We start from the raw sequence: 16,632 nt of genomic DNA, 5'->3' as shown, positions 1-16,632 counted from the left end.
TCCTGGGCAGCTCATTGGAACAATGCTCAGGAGCCCTGATGTCCACTTTGAGATGCCCTGAGACCCCAGATCTCCAGGCAGGTACACAGCCACCAAGTTCTAAGCCAAATCTTTCATTTTGGAATCAAAAATCTATCACAGTGGAGTATAAATACTTGACTGTCATAAGTATTTTTCTAACTTCTTCATTAATGTCATCTTGCCATGGATGGGGAGGGTTCTCGGCTATACCCTCGACAAAAAAAAACAAGAAAAGAAAACGCAAATTCCCTATAAAGGATAAACTACAACCTGGCTTAAAAAAAAAGCATTCCCTTGCACATGATACAGATTACAACAAGCCTGTTTTACTGGACAGGTCTCACACAAGTGAGGTCTACAACAACTAGTGTTGTGTAAATCATAATCCCATCTTGCCACACATGAGCAAGCAACGCAGACCCGTACAATGCCCCCCAACCCTCCCCTAACCCGGTCCCCACCTCTCAAGGCCCCCTCCTTATCCTAGTGCCACCATTACAAGCACACACACACTTACTTCACACCCGCAGACTTTGCTTGTAGGGCGCTGCTCCAGAAATCATCAACGTTTTCTGGTTCAGAAAAGGCCTGAAGGCAGGCACTAAATGGTATCTTGGCACGAACCAGCTCGGGAAGGGGTCTTCTGTTTGCTTCTGCTTCCCTTCTCGTTAGTTCATAGGCGATCAGTTCATCTGAATAAAAGAGCAAATGAATGACTTTGCAATCACTTAATTTCGTGAAATGAAAAAGACCCCCTTGAACAATGAACCATCTTTGCTGAAGGTTTCTGGGGTGGGGCAGGATTGCTTACTTGCTGCCCTCCACAGAACCAGAGGAGCCTGCTGAAATCCTGTTTAGAGTGGCACTGCCAGGCTGCATCGAGCCATTCATAATTTTTTGCCTGTTCCCCTTTGAGACTGATGGGAGGGAACTGTGAACTCCAGCCCAGGTGAGAGGTTCAGACCACGCATGTGCTGTAAGTGATTCACAAACCTGGACTTTCATTTGTCCAGAGGTCAAGGCTGGTTTGATCCCAATACCACCCTCTAATCACAAAGTCTTCACACCAGAGAATTTCACACTGAAAGAAACCCGAGGGCTCACCTCTTCCCGGCCCTTCACTATGATTAGAGGTCATGGAGGGTGCAGACCAAAGAGCAGGATGAACTATAAGGACCGCAGTTATCCAAGGCACCCAGCCCATGATCCTACCCAGCACTGCCAAGACAACTTCGTGTTGGGGTTACCCGACACTGCAGAGAGCAGAGCGGCCAACCTAGAAGGTCTTTCTACACTATCCCTGTTCAAATGGTTACACACCAAGGGAAAAAGAAGTGAGTGCACCGTGAACTTCCCAAGAGTCAACAGACCTGCTCTTGGAAACTACCTGTAGGTCAAATTTTTATATAGATTTCGAATGGACCTTTCTGGGAATTTCTTTTGTTATAAAAAAAATCCCTTCTGATTTATCAGGTTTTAGACACACTGATATACCTTTGTGTTTTCTTAAACACATCTGAATATGCTTTTACAGTTCATTCCCCAGTCCAAAATCAGTTTATGATGGACTTCTATCTAGGATGCTAGCATTAGGTGTTTCCCAGCAATCAATTTCCTGAGACTAAATTTTAAGTCTCCTTTCTGAAAAAAAAAGGAGATTTGCCACTCATAAATTCTGAGTTAGGATCACAGAACTGAGCACAATATGTTAGTATCCCCAAGGTAGGCAAGAGACAGCAATTAAGCCTAGTGCTAAAAAGGAAACAAACCACAGACCCCCCCCCACCCCTATTTCTACTTTGTATAATGAGTAAGAATTAAAAAACTGGTCAAAAGCTACATGAGCTGATAGAAAATGGAAATCATTTCATCTTAAAAATCATCATAATCACCATTTTCCAATTAACACAATAAAGTGACTACATCCCAAATAAACAAACAAACAAAAAAAAAGGAAAAATGCCATCCAGGGAGTCGTTAAACCTTACAAAAATGACCAGTTCACAGGAAATAAGCAATCTAGAAGATATTTCTCCTTTTTCTGCTTCTAAGACATTAATTCTAAGAAATACCATTCATCTATTCTGCTTGGGAAGAACCAGATCAGACTGACTGAAGGAACCTTCCCCTGAGGTCCCCCCACCTTCCTCCTGCTTCCAAGGTCCAGAGGCCCTTCCAAGGAGCCTCGCCCCACAAAGAGCCCTGCCACACTTTATCTCCCACAACAGGCATCTTACTCGGATGCCAAAGCTGCATTATTTTTAAGAGGCCTCTCTCTGCTTGAATGTCTCACATCAAAACATGCAGTTCTGATCACTCCCCTCAGACTTTCCACACAACTTGTGTGTGATAATATTAAATTACAAATAATTTCCTCTAAATTAAGCTGCTTCTAAACCAACCAGTTGGTTAAATTTATAGGCACTGAAGTAGGTTCCCTCCATAAGCCCTCCACAAAAATGTCAAAAGAAAGTCACATGGGGACTGAGGAAAAGATGGAAAGAGACATGAAACCAGACACTGTCCGGGCTGGGTCTGCTCCTGATATGACTTGGCAGAGACTGAACTGTAGTATCACTGACTTGAGGGTTTTCACGTGTGAAGAAGCACACTGCTCATTTCCCACTTTAGAACGTTACCCTTGTTGGTTGCCGCCTCCATGGCCACAGGTAACTGCATCAGGTAATCCACCCTCTCCGTGTAGCGGACTTTTCGGGTCTGACAGCACTGAATACGTTCTTCCACCAAAAACCGAAAAACATCACTTGGGTTTTCTGAGCCAATGCGGTTCCTCTGAAGGTTGGATTATAACAAGTTAGTAAATCTGTGGATATTAAGCCATGAATAAAAATTAGCACAGAATCAAATATAAAGCTGGTGTAAAGATCTGGTGTTACTCAACGCTCCCTCTGGGCATGCCAGTTCACCAGAGTACAGGAAAAGACTGGTAGTTACCTAAAGTCCAAAAATGGGAGATTGGTTAAATATAGTTCATCATGTGAATTAATATTATACAGCCGTTAAAAGTCATGTCAGAGGGACTGACCTGGAAAGAATTAGAAGAAAGGAGATGTGGAAGCCCAACTAAAGAGAAAGGGGAAAAAAATCAAGGACTGCCCTGGAAAAATTAAGCCATGTATGATATTATATAAATGCACTAATGTAAATTATACAGAAATAAAAAAGAAATCATGCTATATTCCAGTAGGTAATGACGTGGCAAAACGTTCACAACAGGTTAAGTGAAAAACACTGCTCACAAACCAACACGTAGAAAATGGAGAGCACCTGGAAAATGACTAGGGGGGAGGGTCAGACACCAAAATGTTAGCACTGCTTGTTTGTGGGAGCAGGTGGCACGGGAGGTTCTGATTTTCTCCTTCGTGCCTATGTTTCCACAAGGAACACATCTGTCATCAGGAAAAAAGTAGTTATTTTTTAAGAGAGGGGAAAAAAGCCTTTAATCATGAAGTCTCAGTGGCATTTAACAAACCACAGCATTTATTAATGTGATTCGACTCTGCTCTGAGCCGAGAGACCATCTCAGAGTGATGGCAGGAGGACACCAAATACCACATGGGACTCTGAAGGAGCTTATCACAGAGACAAAAAACAAAAATGGCAAATGAAATAGTGGATAAACACTCCCCGAACACGTTCAAATTAGGAGGAGAACAGGGAGTCCCACAAGCGCCCAGGAGGCCGGGCATGAGGGGCAAGTATATCGAGCGATCCGAGCAGAGAAAGGCCCAAAGACGCCGACTCTGAAGGAGCCTGGCCAGAGAGAGATTTAGGTGGGGAGTGGAGGGGCGGGGCATTCCAGCAACACCAGCAGGGATTGCACGCAGGGGTGGGCACACTTCTTACAACCCTTCTGAGCATTTCTGAAGACTGACTTACCTCTACTAGATTCACCAGGTGCAAGAAAAATTCCTGGGCATCCTGCTGTCTATTGGAGGAGAATTCCGGGTGGCTCTTGCTCACGAAGGCCTTAAACATGCGTGGTGAGATCCCATTCTGCTGAGGCTAAAAAATAAAAATAAAACCAACTCACAATACTTTCATACACATTAGCAGCACTAAGTGGGAAGCAGAGTGGGGATTAACATTAGCCCCGATTTCAGATAAGAAAACTGAAGCCCACGTTAGCTAAATAGTGATGGCGGCCAGCATGCACTGGATGTTGATTATGTACCAGGCACTGTGCTATGAGCCTGACATGAGAACAGGATGGGGCTCTGCCTGTTGACTTCCTCTGAAGGAAGTTAAAGGAGAGGAGAGGTCTACAGCATCTCCTGTCCCCGCCCCGGCCCATGAGGGAACAGGAGAGAAAGTAAAGGAAATGGCTCTGCAATGCCCCAGGCAACCACTGCAGAGCTGCCGGGCTCATGGAGCTCCCAGGAGCTTGCCCTCACCTGGAGAAGCGGAAGGAGGCTGCCTGCAGCTGCCAGGATGGGAAGAGCAAGGACAACTTTGGCTGACGAGGATGTGTGACCTTCCCCGGGGGCTAAAAGGACAGCTCAGAAGGCAGCCAGGCTCCCCCAGAAAGGACACTGCATAAGATGATGGGAGGGCAGCTGAGCAGACTCGGGCAGGAGCTGGGGGGAGGGAGGGGGTTACAGAGGTCATCGGGGAGGGCATCAGGTAAAAGGTCCCTGTGGAGGTCCCTGAGGGGACAAGCAGGGGTGGAGGGCATCTGTGAAGAACCACTAATGTGCCCCCACAAAAAGGCCGGCCATGATAGAAGACTCATGGCAGCCAAGAGGGAGCAAACGCACTAGCTCAGGGAAAGGCTCTGCCTTGTCTCCAATCTCCCCAACCCTTGATCCTTGGCTCTGGTGGGGCCAGAGGGGGTGGGAGGAGGCAAAGAGGTGGAGCAAGGACAAACAAAGACCAGAGGATGCCGACGCTGACCCGTCTACACTGCCGGTTTCCAAGCCTCCTGAGCTTGGTAGCGGGAGAAGCTTTAAACAGGCTTTAATGTGAACTGGGCTTTTTAATGCTGGTCATCTGCAGGAAATCCAGGCACTCTGCCTGGGATACTCCGAAGAGGCAGAGTGGAAGACCCACATCACCTTTAAAGACAGAGGTGGGCTCAGGATAAAGCTGTTTCCATCTAATAATGGTGCTACCTGTCGCCTCGTTTAATACTCACAGTAACCTTATGAAGAAGGTACAACCATCATCCTCATTTTGCAAGCTAAGGAAACTGAGACTGCAGAGAAGTGCCACAAAGGTCTGTCAACTGAAAGCGGTCTTACGACCAGATTATTATGCAGCCAGCAAAGAGCAGAACCAGAATGAACTCCAGGCTCTGATCCCAATTCCAGGCTCTGATCCCAATTCCAGGCTCTCGGCAGCAAAACCAGAGTGGCAGCTGTAGCACAGCACGTCTCAGTGAGACAAACCTCCCCCTCGCCAATCAAGCAGAAGAAGTAACTCCTGTGCTCTCTGCAAAGGTGCATCCACTTCTCAAAAGCTCCACATGCTCAGCTTCCAGGCCACCTTCCCCTCCGCTGAAGTCCAGAGAACTTGCTATCTGGGCCATCACTGAGCACATAGCACAACAGGCCTCCTACTTCCTTTAACTTTCAGCCCGCTCTGGCCCGTCTCCTCAGCCTGACTGCAGTCCTTGGCAGGCAGAGGCCTTGTCTCACACTTCTTTGAGATCTGGACACCAGGGTCAATGCCCAGGGTCTAGAGGCCACAAGAGGTGTGCACAATCACACAGTCAGATGCAACAGGTGATGGGAAAACTCCAACAGCTATCTCCCTGCCGCCACAGGGCAGTTCTACATATAAAATCTCTCCAACACACGTGTTCTAAGCAACGTTTCTAATAAAACTCAGGTGAATTTTCCTGTCCTGCTGAAAATATATCTGACCTAGGCATCCAGCATTTCCCGACCACCTCCTTCGTGTAGAACACATCGGGGGTTCTGCCCTCCAAGAGCTGACACTTGGAACCTGTACATAAATGACCAGCTTTTACACACACACACACACACACACACACGCGCGGCTTCAGATGTGCTTCTAGGGCTAAGTGAAGACCAATTTATATCTGATGGTCAGCTTAACTACCCACACATACACCTCCCGAAAGGAATGTAAAAGTTTGTAACTTTCTCCAATCACAACGCCGATGTATATGTACATGGTATCAGCCAACACACGCATGCAAAAATAATGCCTTACATTTGCATAATGACTAACACTTATTCATTCAATAGAAATTTACCGAGTGTTGTAAAATGTCAGACACTATTCTATGTGCCTGGATGAATATGTACCAGGTGCCAGGCATAGCTCCGAACCCTTTATACATGCATCTTACTTAAATCACCCAACTTCATGAGGTGATTACTATTATTATTTTCTCCACTTGACAGATGAGGAAACTGAGGCAAAGAGGAGTTAAGTAACTGGCTCAGGATCATACAACTAGAAAAGTCAATCACAGTCTCTCTTTATCCGTCTGTCTTTCTCTTTCTCTTGTGTCCTAATACTGCTTGTTGCACACATGTGCCTAGTTCTCACCTGTGATGTCCCTGAGTCCCTCTTACCAGTTGCTGAGAAGAGTAGACAGTCTGTCTGGATTCTGGGCAAGCCTTCTTCAAACCCATGCACCCCTGGGGCCAACATCACAGGCCAGGCCAGCAATGACATGTCCACTCTGGGCAGTGCAGAGACACCACTTGGAATACATCTATTCGTGTTGTGCATTTCGGCTTAGGCACGCCCATAAGCACACACTCACTGCCTGCTGCTGCTGCTGGTGTTAATTCTTACAAGCTGTGTGTGGAACTTGAGGTGGCTGCCCGTCCCCATCAAAGCAGCTGCTTGGAAAAGTTTACTAACTTGCTGAAAACAAATTCTGAAAAGCTGGCTGCTGCTCTGTGCCACCATGTGGTTGTACAGCTGGGAGGAGACGTCTCAATGGAGACCCTGGTGAAAACTCCAGACTCAGCCCCGCACTTGGACTGCAGCCCAGCCTCATTCATTCCCCTCCCATGCCTCTTCTCTCTCGGTGCCCATTTCAGTTCTTTGTTTTCCCTCAACTGACCTTGCTTAATCCCTGGTGCAACAGACAAGCTATAGCGTGAGAATTGATGGTCACTGAGAAGTTATTTGAAAAGCTTCCTAACCGGAGAGATGTTGCCTCTCCCTCCCCACATCTCACGGCAGACCAGCTCCTGGCCCTCACAGCTGGGTTGGATTTATCTCAAACTCAGCCGCCCCACACTTAATACCTAACCATCAGCTGACCCCTCCGCCTGCACCCACGTCCCACACCTATTCTATCTCTGATTTCTGAGGGGAGGTCTCACTAATTCCCATGTTCGACTATTACTATGTTCGCTTCATGTCTGATAGAAAATCAGGCTATAAAAAAAAATGAGCCTGAATCTAATTAAGCTTCCAGATCTAACTTCCAGCTTGTAAGAAACACAAGCTAAACAATACCTCAAGGAAGCAATCATTAGAGCAATCCTGGGGCAAATGATCCAGCTCCTTCAACAAATCAATCGCTTGCAAAAAGAGAGGGACTCTGAAAAGATGTCTTTGATACTGCAGGGGAAAATCTGTATAGGGGCTGGGTATTGGCTGATACATTTTGTTGTAATGCTTTAAGCAACTTTCAACATGATATAAATGTTTTTAAAAAAAGAAGGTATTCTAGTTACAGGTGCATACTGAATATTTACAGGTGAAAAGGATGATGCTTAGATTTTGTGTCAAGATACTGTGGGGAAAGGAGAGGAAGGGAAGGAGGAGGGAAGGGAAAAATTGAGTTCAGGAGGGACTGATGAAACCAGATTGGCAGTAAGGGTGACTGCTGAAGCTACACGATGGTACATGGAGACTCATTATACTTTGCTCTCTATGTGTGTGTATATTTGCATATTTAAATAATTTTTTTAAAAGGTCAGGCTCTAGAATAAGGCAGTTACTTAAAAGAAACCAAAAAGCCTAAATAAGAACCAAAAGGAATTCCCTGTCAGTCCAGTGGTTAAGACTTAGCGCTTTCACTGCTGTGGTCCGGGTTCAATCCCTCGTCAGGGAACTAAGATCCTGCAAGCCATAAGGCACCGCCAAAATAAATAAACAAGAACCAAAGAAGTAAATCAAAGAAATAACATGTTTCCTGGTTGGCACTGGGTCAGTCTCATCACCTAGTGTCCCCTACGGGCCCATCACCAAACAAGACTAGAGAGATCAAACTGACCAAGAATCAGACCTGCCTTCAGGAAGCTCTCACTCTTGCTGTGAGCTGCCCCTTGGACCCCAGAAGCAAAGGCTAGTCCTGACAACTAACTTTATAAGAGGGAGCCCCAGATAGTCTCCTAAATAGCATCCACCTAAGGAACCTGTCATAGTTATAGGGTGCTGTACTTACTTTCTCCATCAGCAACTGCAAAACAGATCCGCTAAAATTGGAGAGAGGACTACCTTGATCAGAATCTTTCCCAAATGCTTACACAGAACTTTCTGTTTAACACTGCAACCAAGAAGGCAGCCAGCCAGTGTCCACTCATATTCCTCTGAGGCTAATGCTTTAATTAATAAACAAGCAGCAAGACTGAGACTTTATATCACTTTAGAGCAACGGTTGTACAGATGCTTATGTTATAAGATCACAGGAATGAAAAAAAAATACATGCATCTCAGCCTTCCCCAACACACAGGTGTATGTCATCTGCTGATTTAAATTTTTAACCTTAAACCACAAACATTGGACCAGTAATTCCTAACTCACGTCCAAACCCCAAATCTCCTAAGCTAAAGGAACAGAGGGTATTCCCCCAAGCTATTTTTTGTATTTCAAAAGATGAGTTAGAAATGTTACATTTGCCCAAAGTAGGAAAATGGAGGTTAGTGAAAACAAAGTTCTTATGTTTGGAGCTAAAATTACATCATCTGGAAGTAGAACCCTGGTTATATCATGTTGATCAAAAACTGAGACCAGCAATTCTGTGTCAAGGATCAGTTAGATGGGAAATTAAATGAATTGTCACTTAAGAAACAGTTTGTTCGGAATACAGAATTGTTAATAATGTGCTATCTTCAGAAGGAGAAACAAATTATGGAGTATTCAGCATTAAATTGTGTGAAAGCACTGTCTTAGAATGCATAAAGATCAGGAATATTATTTTTTGAAGAAGAAAAAGTGTCCTTTTATAGTGAGGAGGTTTTAGCTACTATAGATGCAATTTAATTTTAAAAATCAATTCAACAAATTTATACAGAAATGGCAGTGCCCCCAAAAAACACTGCAAACATTTTTATAGATGAAATGTGTGTTAAGCATGTATACAAAAAAACTAGATTTCACCTTGGTCTGTAGCAGAGCAACTTAATATCCAAAAGTATATATTTTAGAAATGACCCAAGATGTGAGTAGCCCAAGTTACTGGGCTACCTGGTAATTCCGCAAACTTTAAGCAACCCCCCCTTTTTTTTTTTTAACTTTTTATTTTATATTGGAGTACAGTTGATTAACAATGTTGTGTTACTTTCAGGTGTACAGCAAAGTGATTCCATTATACATATACATGTACCTATTCTTTTTCAAATTTTTTTCCCATTTAGGTTGTTACATAATATTGAGCAGTGTTCCCTGTGCTACACAGTAGGTCCTTGTTGGTTATCCATATAGCAGTGTGTACATGTCAATCCCAAACTCCCAATCTATCCCTTCCCCGCAACCTTCCCCCGTTTTGTAAATAAGTTCATTTGTATTTTTTTTTTTAGATTCTGCATGTAAGCAGATTATCATACTATATTTCACTTTCTCTGTCTAACTTACTTCACTCAGTATGACAATCTCTAGGTCCATCCATGTTGCTACAAATGGCATCATTTCATTCTTTTTAATGTAAGCAGCCCCTTTTGTCATCCACCTACCAGCATCTACACACCGAGGCACTGGGAGCCTGAAACAAGTACTGGAACAACTGTTAGAGAAGCAGGACAGTGCAGTGGTCAATACTGCACACACTCAGGGCCAGACTGCCTGGTGTAAACCCCAGCTCTCCCACTCCCTGGCTTTGTAACTTTAGGTTAGGATTCTGTGCATCCATTTCTGCATCAGTGAACATACAGGAAGGGCCTAGTCTTTCGTAAGCGCTATGTAATGCTAGTTATTGGTATCTCTGGTAGTGACCCTGTAAAAAAGCATTCCTGCCACATGGCTCTGTGTTCTCTCCCCTCCACCACACATTCCTTTTGTAATCTATCCTCTTCTTTGCTTCAGCACATCTTCTTTCATCTCCTGGAGCATTTCAGGCTCATCTACAAGATAAGACACAAACACCAGAGACCTAGGACAAGACCACCTGACCAAAGGGCTCCTGAGACCTGAAAGAAGAAAGATTCGCACAAATTGGTTTCTCTGAAACCAACTGCCAGTGAAAATCCTGATGCCTCAGAAAGTAGTTCTCTCCACTGTCAAGAGGAGTGGAGATTTTACAATGAATTACTTGCCTGTTCAAGTAACAGCTTGAAACTGGCACCTCCAGGGCCACAAAGAAAATCATATGGTCAACTCAAGCTCATTCTGAATGTTAAAGGGACCCAATTGATCCTAGCGTGTCGGAGCAGGGAAAGGACTTTACAAATCATCTAGATCAAGGGTCACATACCCAAATACCCAGCGTACCAGCCAGGTCACGAATCACAAAGGGGCTGGGGACAGCTGGGGACAGTGTGTCCTGTATGAAGGGAGGGCTGCTACTCAGCTCCAGCCACTGCTGTCACGGGCCTGGGACTGCCAGAGGCTCTGAGTGTTTAAAAGAAGCTGGAAAGTCAGATTCTGAGGAGGAGGGGAGGTGCAAGCAAAACACACCTGCAGGACAGATATGGTCCAAGTGCTGCCGGGTTTCACACCTTGAACTAGACAGGGCAGAGCAAGCCTCAGACCCCTGGAGATCACATGGCTACCATGCTAATCTAATGGTGGGGAGGGGACTAGGGTCCCCAGCTGTTCACAGACTAAATAAAGAATATGACTTATATAAGAACTACTTTTTTTCTAATGTAAAAGGATATTGTGATATTAAAACCAAATTTTCCTTCCAAACACTGCTAAATTGATGAGTTTTCATTTCCCACTTTCTCAAATGAGGAGATTCCAAAAGCACAACCGTCCTGTACTGTACACAGATTCTATTTACATTAGAGAGGGGACCTTCACACTTGCACTATTCACAACCGCCAGCGAGACCAATCTTCCATTTGATGGTTGAGACTGAAAGGTTACGGGGCTTGCCCCCGTCTCCAGATCGCTTGCAAAGGCAGGAGAGGAAGCCAGGCTCCCGAGTCCCAGTTAGTCTCCGTCTCCTCCACCAGGGCAGGTGGCCTCTGCCCTGAGAGTGGCCCAAGAAGTGACAGCCTGGATGAACACCCAGGATAAATGTGATCAAAAACAACATTTGGGGCCAAGTTTTTTCACCATCACCTCTTCAAAGTTCCACAGGAGCTCAGAGGTAGAAGAAGCCTAGATAACCTGATAGCCCAGACCACCTCAACTGCATCCCAACTGGGGGTCTTCCTGTCTGGCGTGGATAAGGGACTCATTGTTGCAATGCTGGGTAACAATGCCACTGGAGGACTTAGGTTTGCCTGGCCATGACACTCTGATCTCCAGGCCTGGCCCTCAGAATGTCTACATCCCTCTCCACCCTCTCACAACCCACTTCCCTCTCCCCACCCACAGACACTGCCTCTGTATGTTCCCTTCCTAGTCTCGCTTCTCCTGTTTGCTCCATTTCCCCAACTAACTGGCTTCCTGATGAAAAAGAACTTATTCACTTTCGATTCTTGCTCTCAGTCTGCAGGCATTAGTCAAGGATGACTGACTTAAGCTGGGAGCACAGAGGTCACACACTTGAGACACAGAACTGAAAGAACTTGCCCACTAAGTCAAGCCAAGGTACCCTGGAGGCAGAGCAGGGGCTGGGGAAGCGGGGCCTGCATTCCACCCAGGATGACTGCCGCTGTGGGAGCCAAGACCGCCAGATACAGCTGTGTAAGCTGCGCACTGCACAACTCCAAGGGCACCACTCCAAGAGGCCAGGCTGCGAGTGGCGCCATCTGGAGTTGCGTTAACAAAGCAGCCCAGGGAGGGGTCAGTGGCCCAACCTGCAGGCACGTGGAAATGGATGTCTGGCTATTAAGAGATGAAGCACATCTTTCAATGAGTCAAGTAATAGTGACTGAATGGCCAATTGAGTTTCCTGTACTGAAGTGTGCTTACAAACTCCCTGGCAGCTTAGTTAAAATAAGGACTTCCCAGCCCTCCCCAGAAATTCAGAATCCTCAGCTCTAGGGGCGGGATAGGAATATGTGTGTTGTTTTTTATAACAACCAGCCTCTTGAGAAACCCTAGCAAACAGAGTTGAGGCTTAGGAGAACACAAACACTACAAGGGCCAAGATTGGGTTACCGAGGGGAAAATGTTTATATTTTTATATGTTTATTCCTTCCATTCCAGCACTACTTTATGAATAATATTATTTCTAAAGACCATTAATGATGGCAATCACATATAATCCATGAAGCAAATGCCACCAGAAACCCCAACCCTGGCTATTCCTTACCACGATTTTTAAGAGCAGACAGACACCCTAGACCCTAAAATGAAAGAGCTATTTTGACAGCTTGTTAAATTGATGGCCACCATTTGCCAAATCATAGAAATCCATGCTCTTGCTGAGAAGGTTCCTCTTTCCAGCATTTCAGTGTGGCAAATACCCAGACACATACCTTGGGCTCCTCCTTCATCACCTGTTCAATGAGCTCGGATTTCATGGGAGGTTTTGAATACTGGCCTGAGAGAAGGCCATGTCCTAACTTAGTCCTGGACAGGAGGGAGAAACAGACAAAAAGGTTATTGTTGTTTCCCCTCAGAGATATTAAAATTACCTACAAATTTCAATAAGTACAGCTGCTTTTAGGTGCAACACTGTATCTCAATTACTCACAAATAACTTACCTGTTTGATTCTGCTTGATACTGATTCCATTTTCAACTTTTCTCAGTACTTTACAATTTTACTGATTTTTTTCTTTTTACAAAAGCAACCCATGCTTATTTCAGAATACTTTTAAAAATACAGACAATAAAGAAGAGAATTGCCTTTAATTCTGCAACTCAGAGAAAACCACTATGAACACTATATCAGATACTTAAAAATTACAACAGGGCACTTACATCTGTGTGTTGAAATCTTGTGTTGGATCTAAAGGAGAGTAGTCAAATATTCTTGGCAGATTTCCTACATACCTAGAAAATGAAAAGCAACAGTCAAAACATAGGAACTGAGAGATGAACAGAACCAAAATAAGCTATCATCCTAGCTACGACCTTTTTGCCTTTCTGTCAACACTAAATCATTCACCTGAAGAGAATTTTTTCCTGAGATCCTACCTCTGCAGTCATATTCATGGGCCTCCCTAAAATGTTTATGCTTCTATCAATGGGTCTCGACCCCAGGTACAAGTTAGAATCCCCTAAAGAGTTTCTAGAAAAAATACGAAAGCCAGAGCCACCCCCAGATGTTCTGATTTCACTGCCTGAGGTTGAGGCCTGGGATTTGGAATCTTTTACAAGTTCCCCAAGTGAGTCTAACATGTAGCCAGAGTCAAGGACCACTGGCTTACGCCATCTCAACTACCTTCCCAAAAACGAAAGGTAAGGTGAGGAATTGTTCTGGTGGTGTCAAAATGAATAATGACAGCAGTAACAAGTACCGTTTCTGAAGCGTTTCCTAAACTGCCTGATTAAGACTTCATTACAACCATACGAGGAAGGGATTACTGTCGTTACCTCATTTGAGAGATGAGAAATCAGGGTGCAAATGCATTAGGTGCCTTCCAAAATCACCCAAGAGGGAGTGCTGAAGCCCAGAGTAGACCCAGGCAGCCTGGCGCCCAAGCTGTGCCCTGAACCATGCTGCCAGATGTACCTGCCCCATCCACAGTCCCTTGTGCAGCCCACAAGCCCTCCTTCTGACCAGTTTACCTGACAGAGCAGTCTAACTGTAACCATCCATCTCTCATCTCAACACACAATCATTTCTTTTTTTAAAAATTTTCCTCCAAACGTGTCAAAAATATATTTTCCTGTATTCGTTGTTTCCAGTAGTACATATCTTGTCAGTCTGTCTACAGAGCAATCTTCAAAATTAAGTAGATGAATAAACTAATATCTTTTTCATTGAACAAGGATGTTTTTCAAAAGAGAAAGCATATAAGTGAATTCATTACATTTAAATAATTATACATAGATTGGGAATTACTTGTTTTAATTTTTTTAACATCTTTATTGGAGTATAATTGCTTTACAACGTAGTGAATCAGCTATACGTATACATATATCCCCATATCCCCTCCCTCCTGCGTCTCCCTCCCACCCTCCCTATCCCACCTCTGAAGGCGGTCACAGAGCACCGAGCTGATCTCCCTGTGCTATGCGGCAGATTCCCACTAGCTATCTATTTTATGTTTGGTAGTATATATAAGTCCACGCCACTCTCTCACTTCGTCTCAGCTTACCCTTCCCCCTCCCCGTGTCCTCAAGTCCATTCTCTACATCTGCATCTTTATTCCTGTCCTGCCCCTAGGTTCTTCAGAACCTTTTTTTTTTTTAGATTCCATATATATGTCAACACACAATCATTTCTTTCACTTCTTAAGTTCATTTCCTATTTCACATCCCCTGCTTTGTGCTGTTCACCTTTCCTCTTGAGGCTTGGACTCTCTGAGCCTGACAGCTCTAGGAAGAAGCATCCAGAAGCAGATCCCTCTCCCTGTCCCTTCCTGCACCCTGCCCTGCCTGCTTGACCTCATTCCCACCCCTCTCTCCCAGACCACAACGCCCCAGCCATTTCCCCTTCTTGCTGCCCAGGGCACACCAAGCTCGCTCCTGCTTCAGGGTCATGCCATCCTGCTGTCTCTTTCCTGGAATGCTCTCTCTACGGATCCTTGCTCCCTTTCATGTTCCATATCACCTGAGCCTGGCTAACTTTCTTCTTGGCATGAATCACTATTTGCAACTATACAATTTATTTATGTTCTTGTTTATTATCTATCTTTCTAGAGATCACATACTAGAATATAATCTCCATGAAGGCAGAGACTTTAAATGACTGCATCTCCAGCACTAGAACAGCATCTAACATGTAAAAGGCACTCGATAAACATGTGTTGAATGAATATATTCAGATCATTTAATCACACAACCAATTTTCATAACTGACTACCTAATGACCCAACAGAACAGGCATTACTGCAGTAAAGTCTTGGCAGAGAACCATGATACACTACAGTTAGTAATGACCTCTAATTAGATCCCTGAAATACTAGAAACTTCTAGGCACCTGCTGATTACAAACTCGGAATTTGTATCCAAGGTTATGTACCAACATAAAAATTAACAGAGCACACGTCTCTGGAATAGTCCCATTCAAATGGCTTTTGGCTGTATCACTAGAACAATTCCATTTAGAAATTTTCAGTGGACCAAAAGCCAAATAATAGATAAACCAAACTATATTCAGAGTCAGAGGTTGCACTGAAGAATTCTTAATCAATATACAACACGATAAACATTATAAACATTAGCTCTCTTACAATCCAGTCTTTATCATATCTCAAAACCTGACAAGACAAAAAAAAAATCCACTGGTAAGATGAACGTTAGTGAAAAGCTTACGCTTTCCGGCAAGGTTGATGGAGAAGAATAAAGTTAAAGGGGGTAAACCTTTGATGTCAGAAAAGTCCATTTTGCTAGTAATTTATATTCCTTTTCTAATCAATGAGGAATATCCTCTATTACAACAAAATTAAATTAAAAGGCAGCAGTAGGGGCTTCCCTGCAATAGTTAAGAATCCACCTGCCAATGCAGGAGACACAGGATCGAGCCCTGGTCTGGGAAGATCCCACATGCCGCGGAGCAACTAAGCCCGTGCGTCACAACTACTGAGCCTGTGCTCTAGAGCCCATGAGCCACAAATACGGAAGCCCACGTGCCTAGAGCCCATGCTCCGCAACAAAGGAAGCCACTGCAATGAGAAGCTTATGCACTGGCAACGAAGAGTAGCCGCCGTTCGCTGCAACTAGAGAAGGCCCACGCGCAGCAACGAATACCCAACGCAACCAAAAATTAAAAATAAATAAATAAAATTTTAAAATTAAAAAAAAAATTTTAAAGGCAGCAGTAATGCTGGATAATTTTTAAAGTATCAATACTTATAGCTTCGATTTGTAATCTAGTGGTTTTCAAAGCAAAAAACAGTTTTGCTACCTGACAATCCATCTTCGTTGTCATTGAATTCGTACACCAGTTTATTTAGATTTGCTCCTCATTGGAATTATTTTGAAATGTAAACTGGGTTCAAGTGGCAGGCAGGGTATCCAGGAGTCCAGCTGATGTTCCCGAATTACACCGTGGTTGTGCATAAGTCATTTAATCTCTCTGTGAGTCACTCTTTCTACTTACAAAGTGGAGATACCAGTCCTGGACGTAACTCCACTGAGTTAGTCCCACTGGGGAAAAAGGAGTTTGAAGAGCAAGTACTTCAACCCAGTGATATTCAGTAAAAGAAC

General features: G+C 44.3%; 1 protein-coding gene across 3 annotated transcripts in view; it reads right to left on the bottom strand.

Moving 5' to 3' along the window:
• USP13 (ubiquitin specific peptidase 13) overlaps positions 1–16,632 on the bottom strand; it is a 128,105-nt gene that overhangs the window by 42,913 nt on the left and 68,560 nt on the right. For all 3 annotated transcript variants that reach the window (XM_081234770.1, XM_081234771.1, XM_081234772.1), the window contains exons 9-13: positions 13,237–13,308; positions 12,790–12,883; positions 3,922–4,047; positions 2,661–2,814; positions 539–713 (exon numbers count right to left, since the gene is read on the bottom strand). In XM_081234770.1, the coding sequence (XP_081090896.1) occupies positions 539–713; positions 2,661–2,814; positions 3,922–4,047; positions 12,790–12,883; positions 13,237–13,308 (621 nt within the window). The remainder of the gene's footprint in view (positions 1–538; positions 714–2,660; positions 2,815–3,921; positions 4,048–12,789; positions 12,884–13,236; positions 13,309–16,632) is intronic.

This window comes from Mesoplodon bidens (assembly GCF_964165515.1).
Source record: "Mesoplodon bidens genome assembly, chromosome: 5".
NCBI lineage: Eukaryota > Metazoa > Chordata > Mammalia > Artiodactyla > Ziphiidae > Mesoplodon > Mesoplodon bidens.
This window is presented reverse-complemented; position numbering and strand designations above follow the sequence as displayed.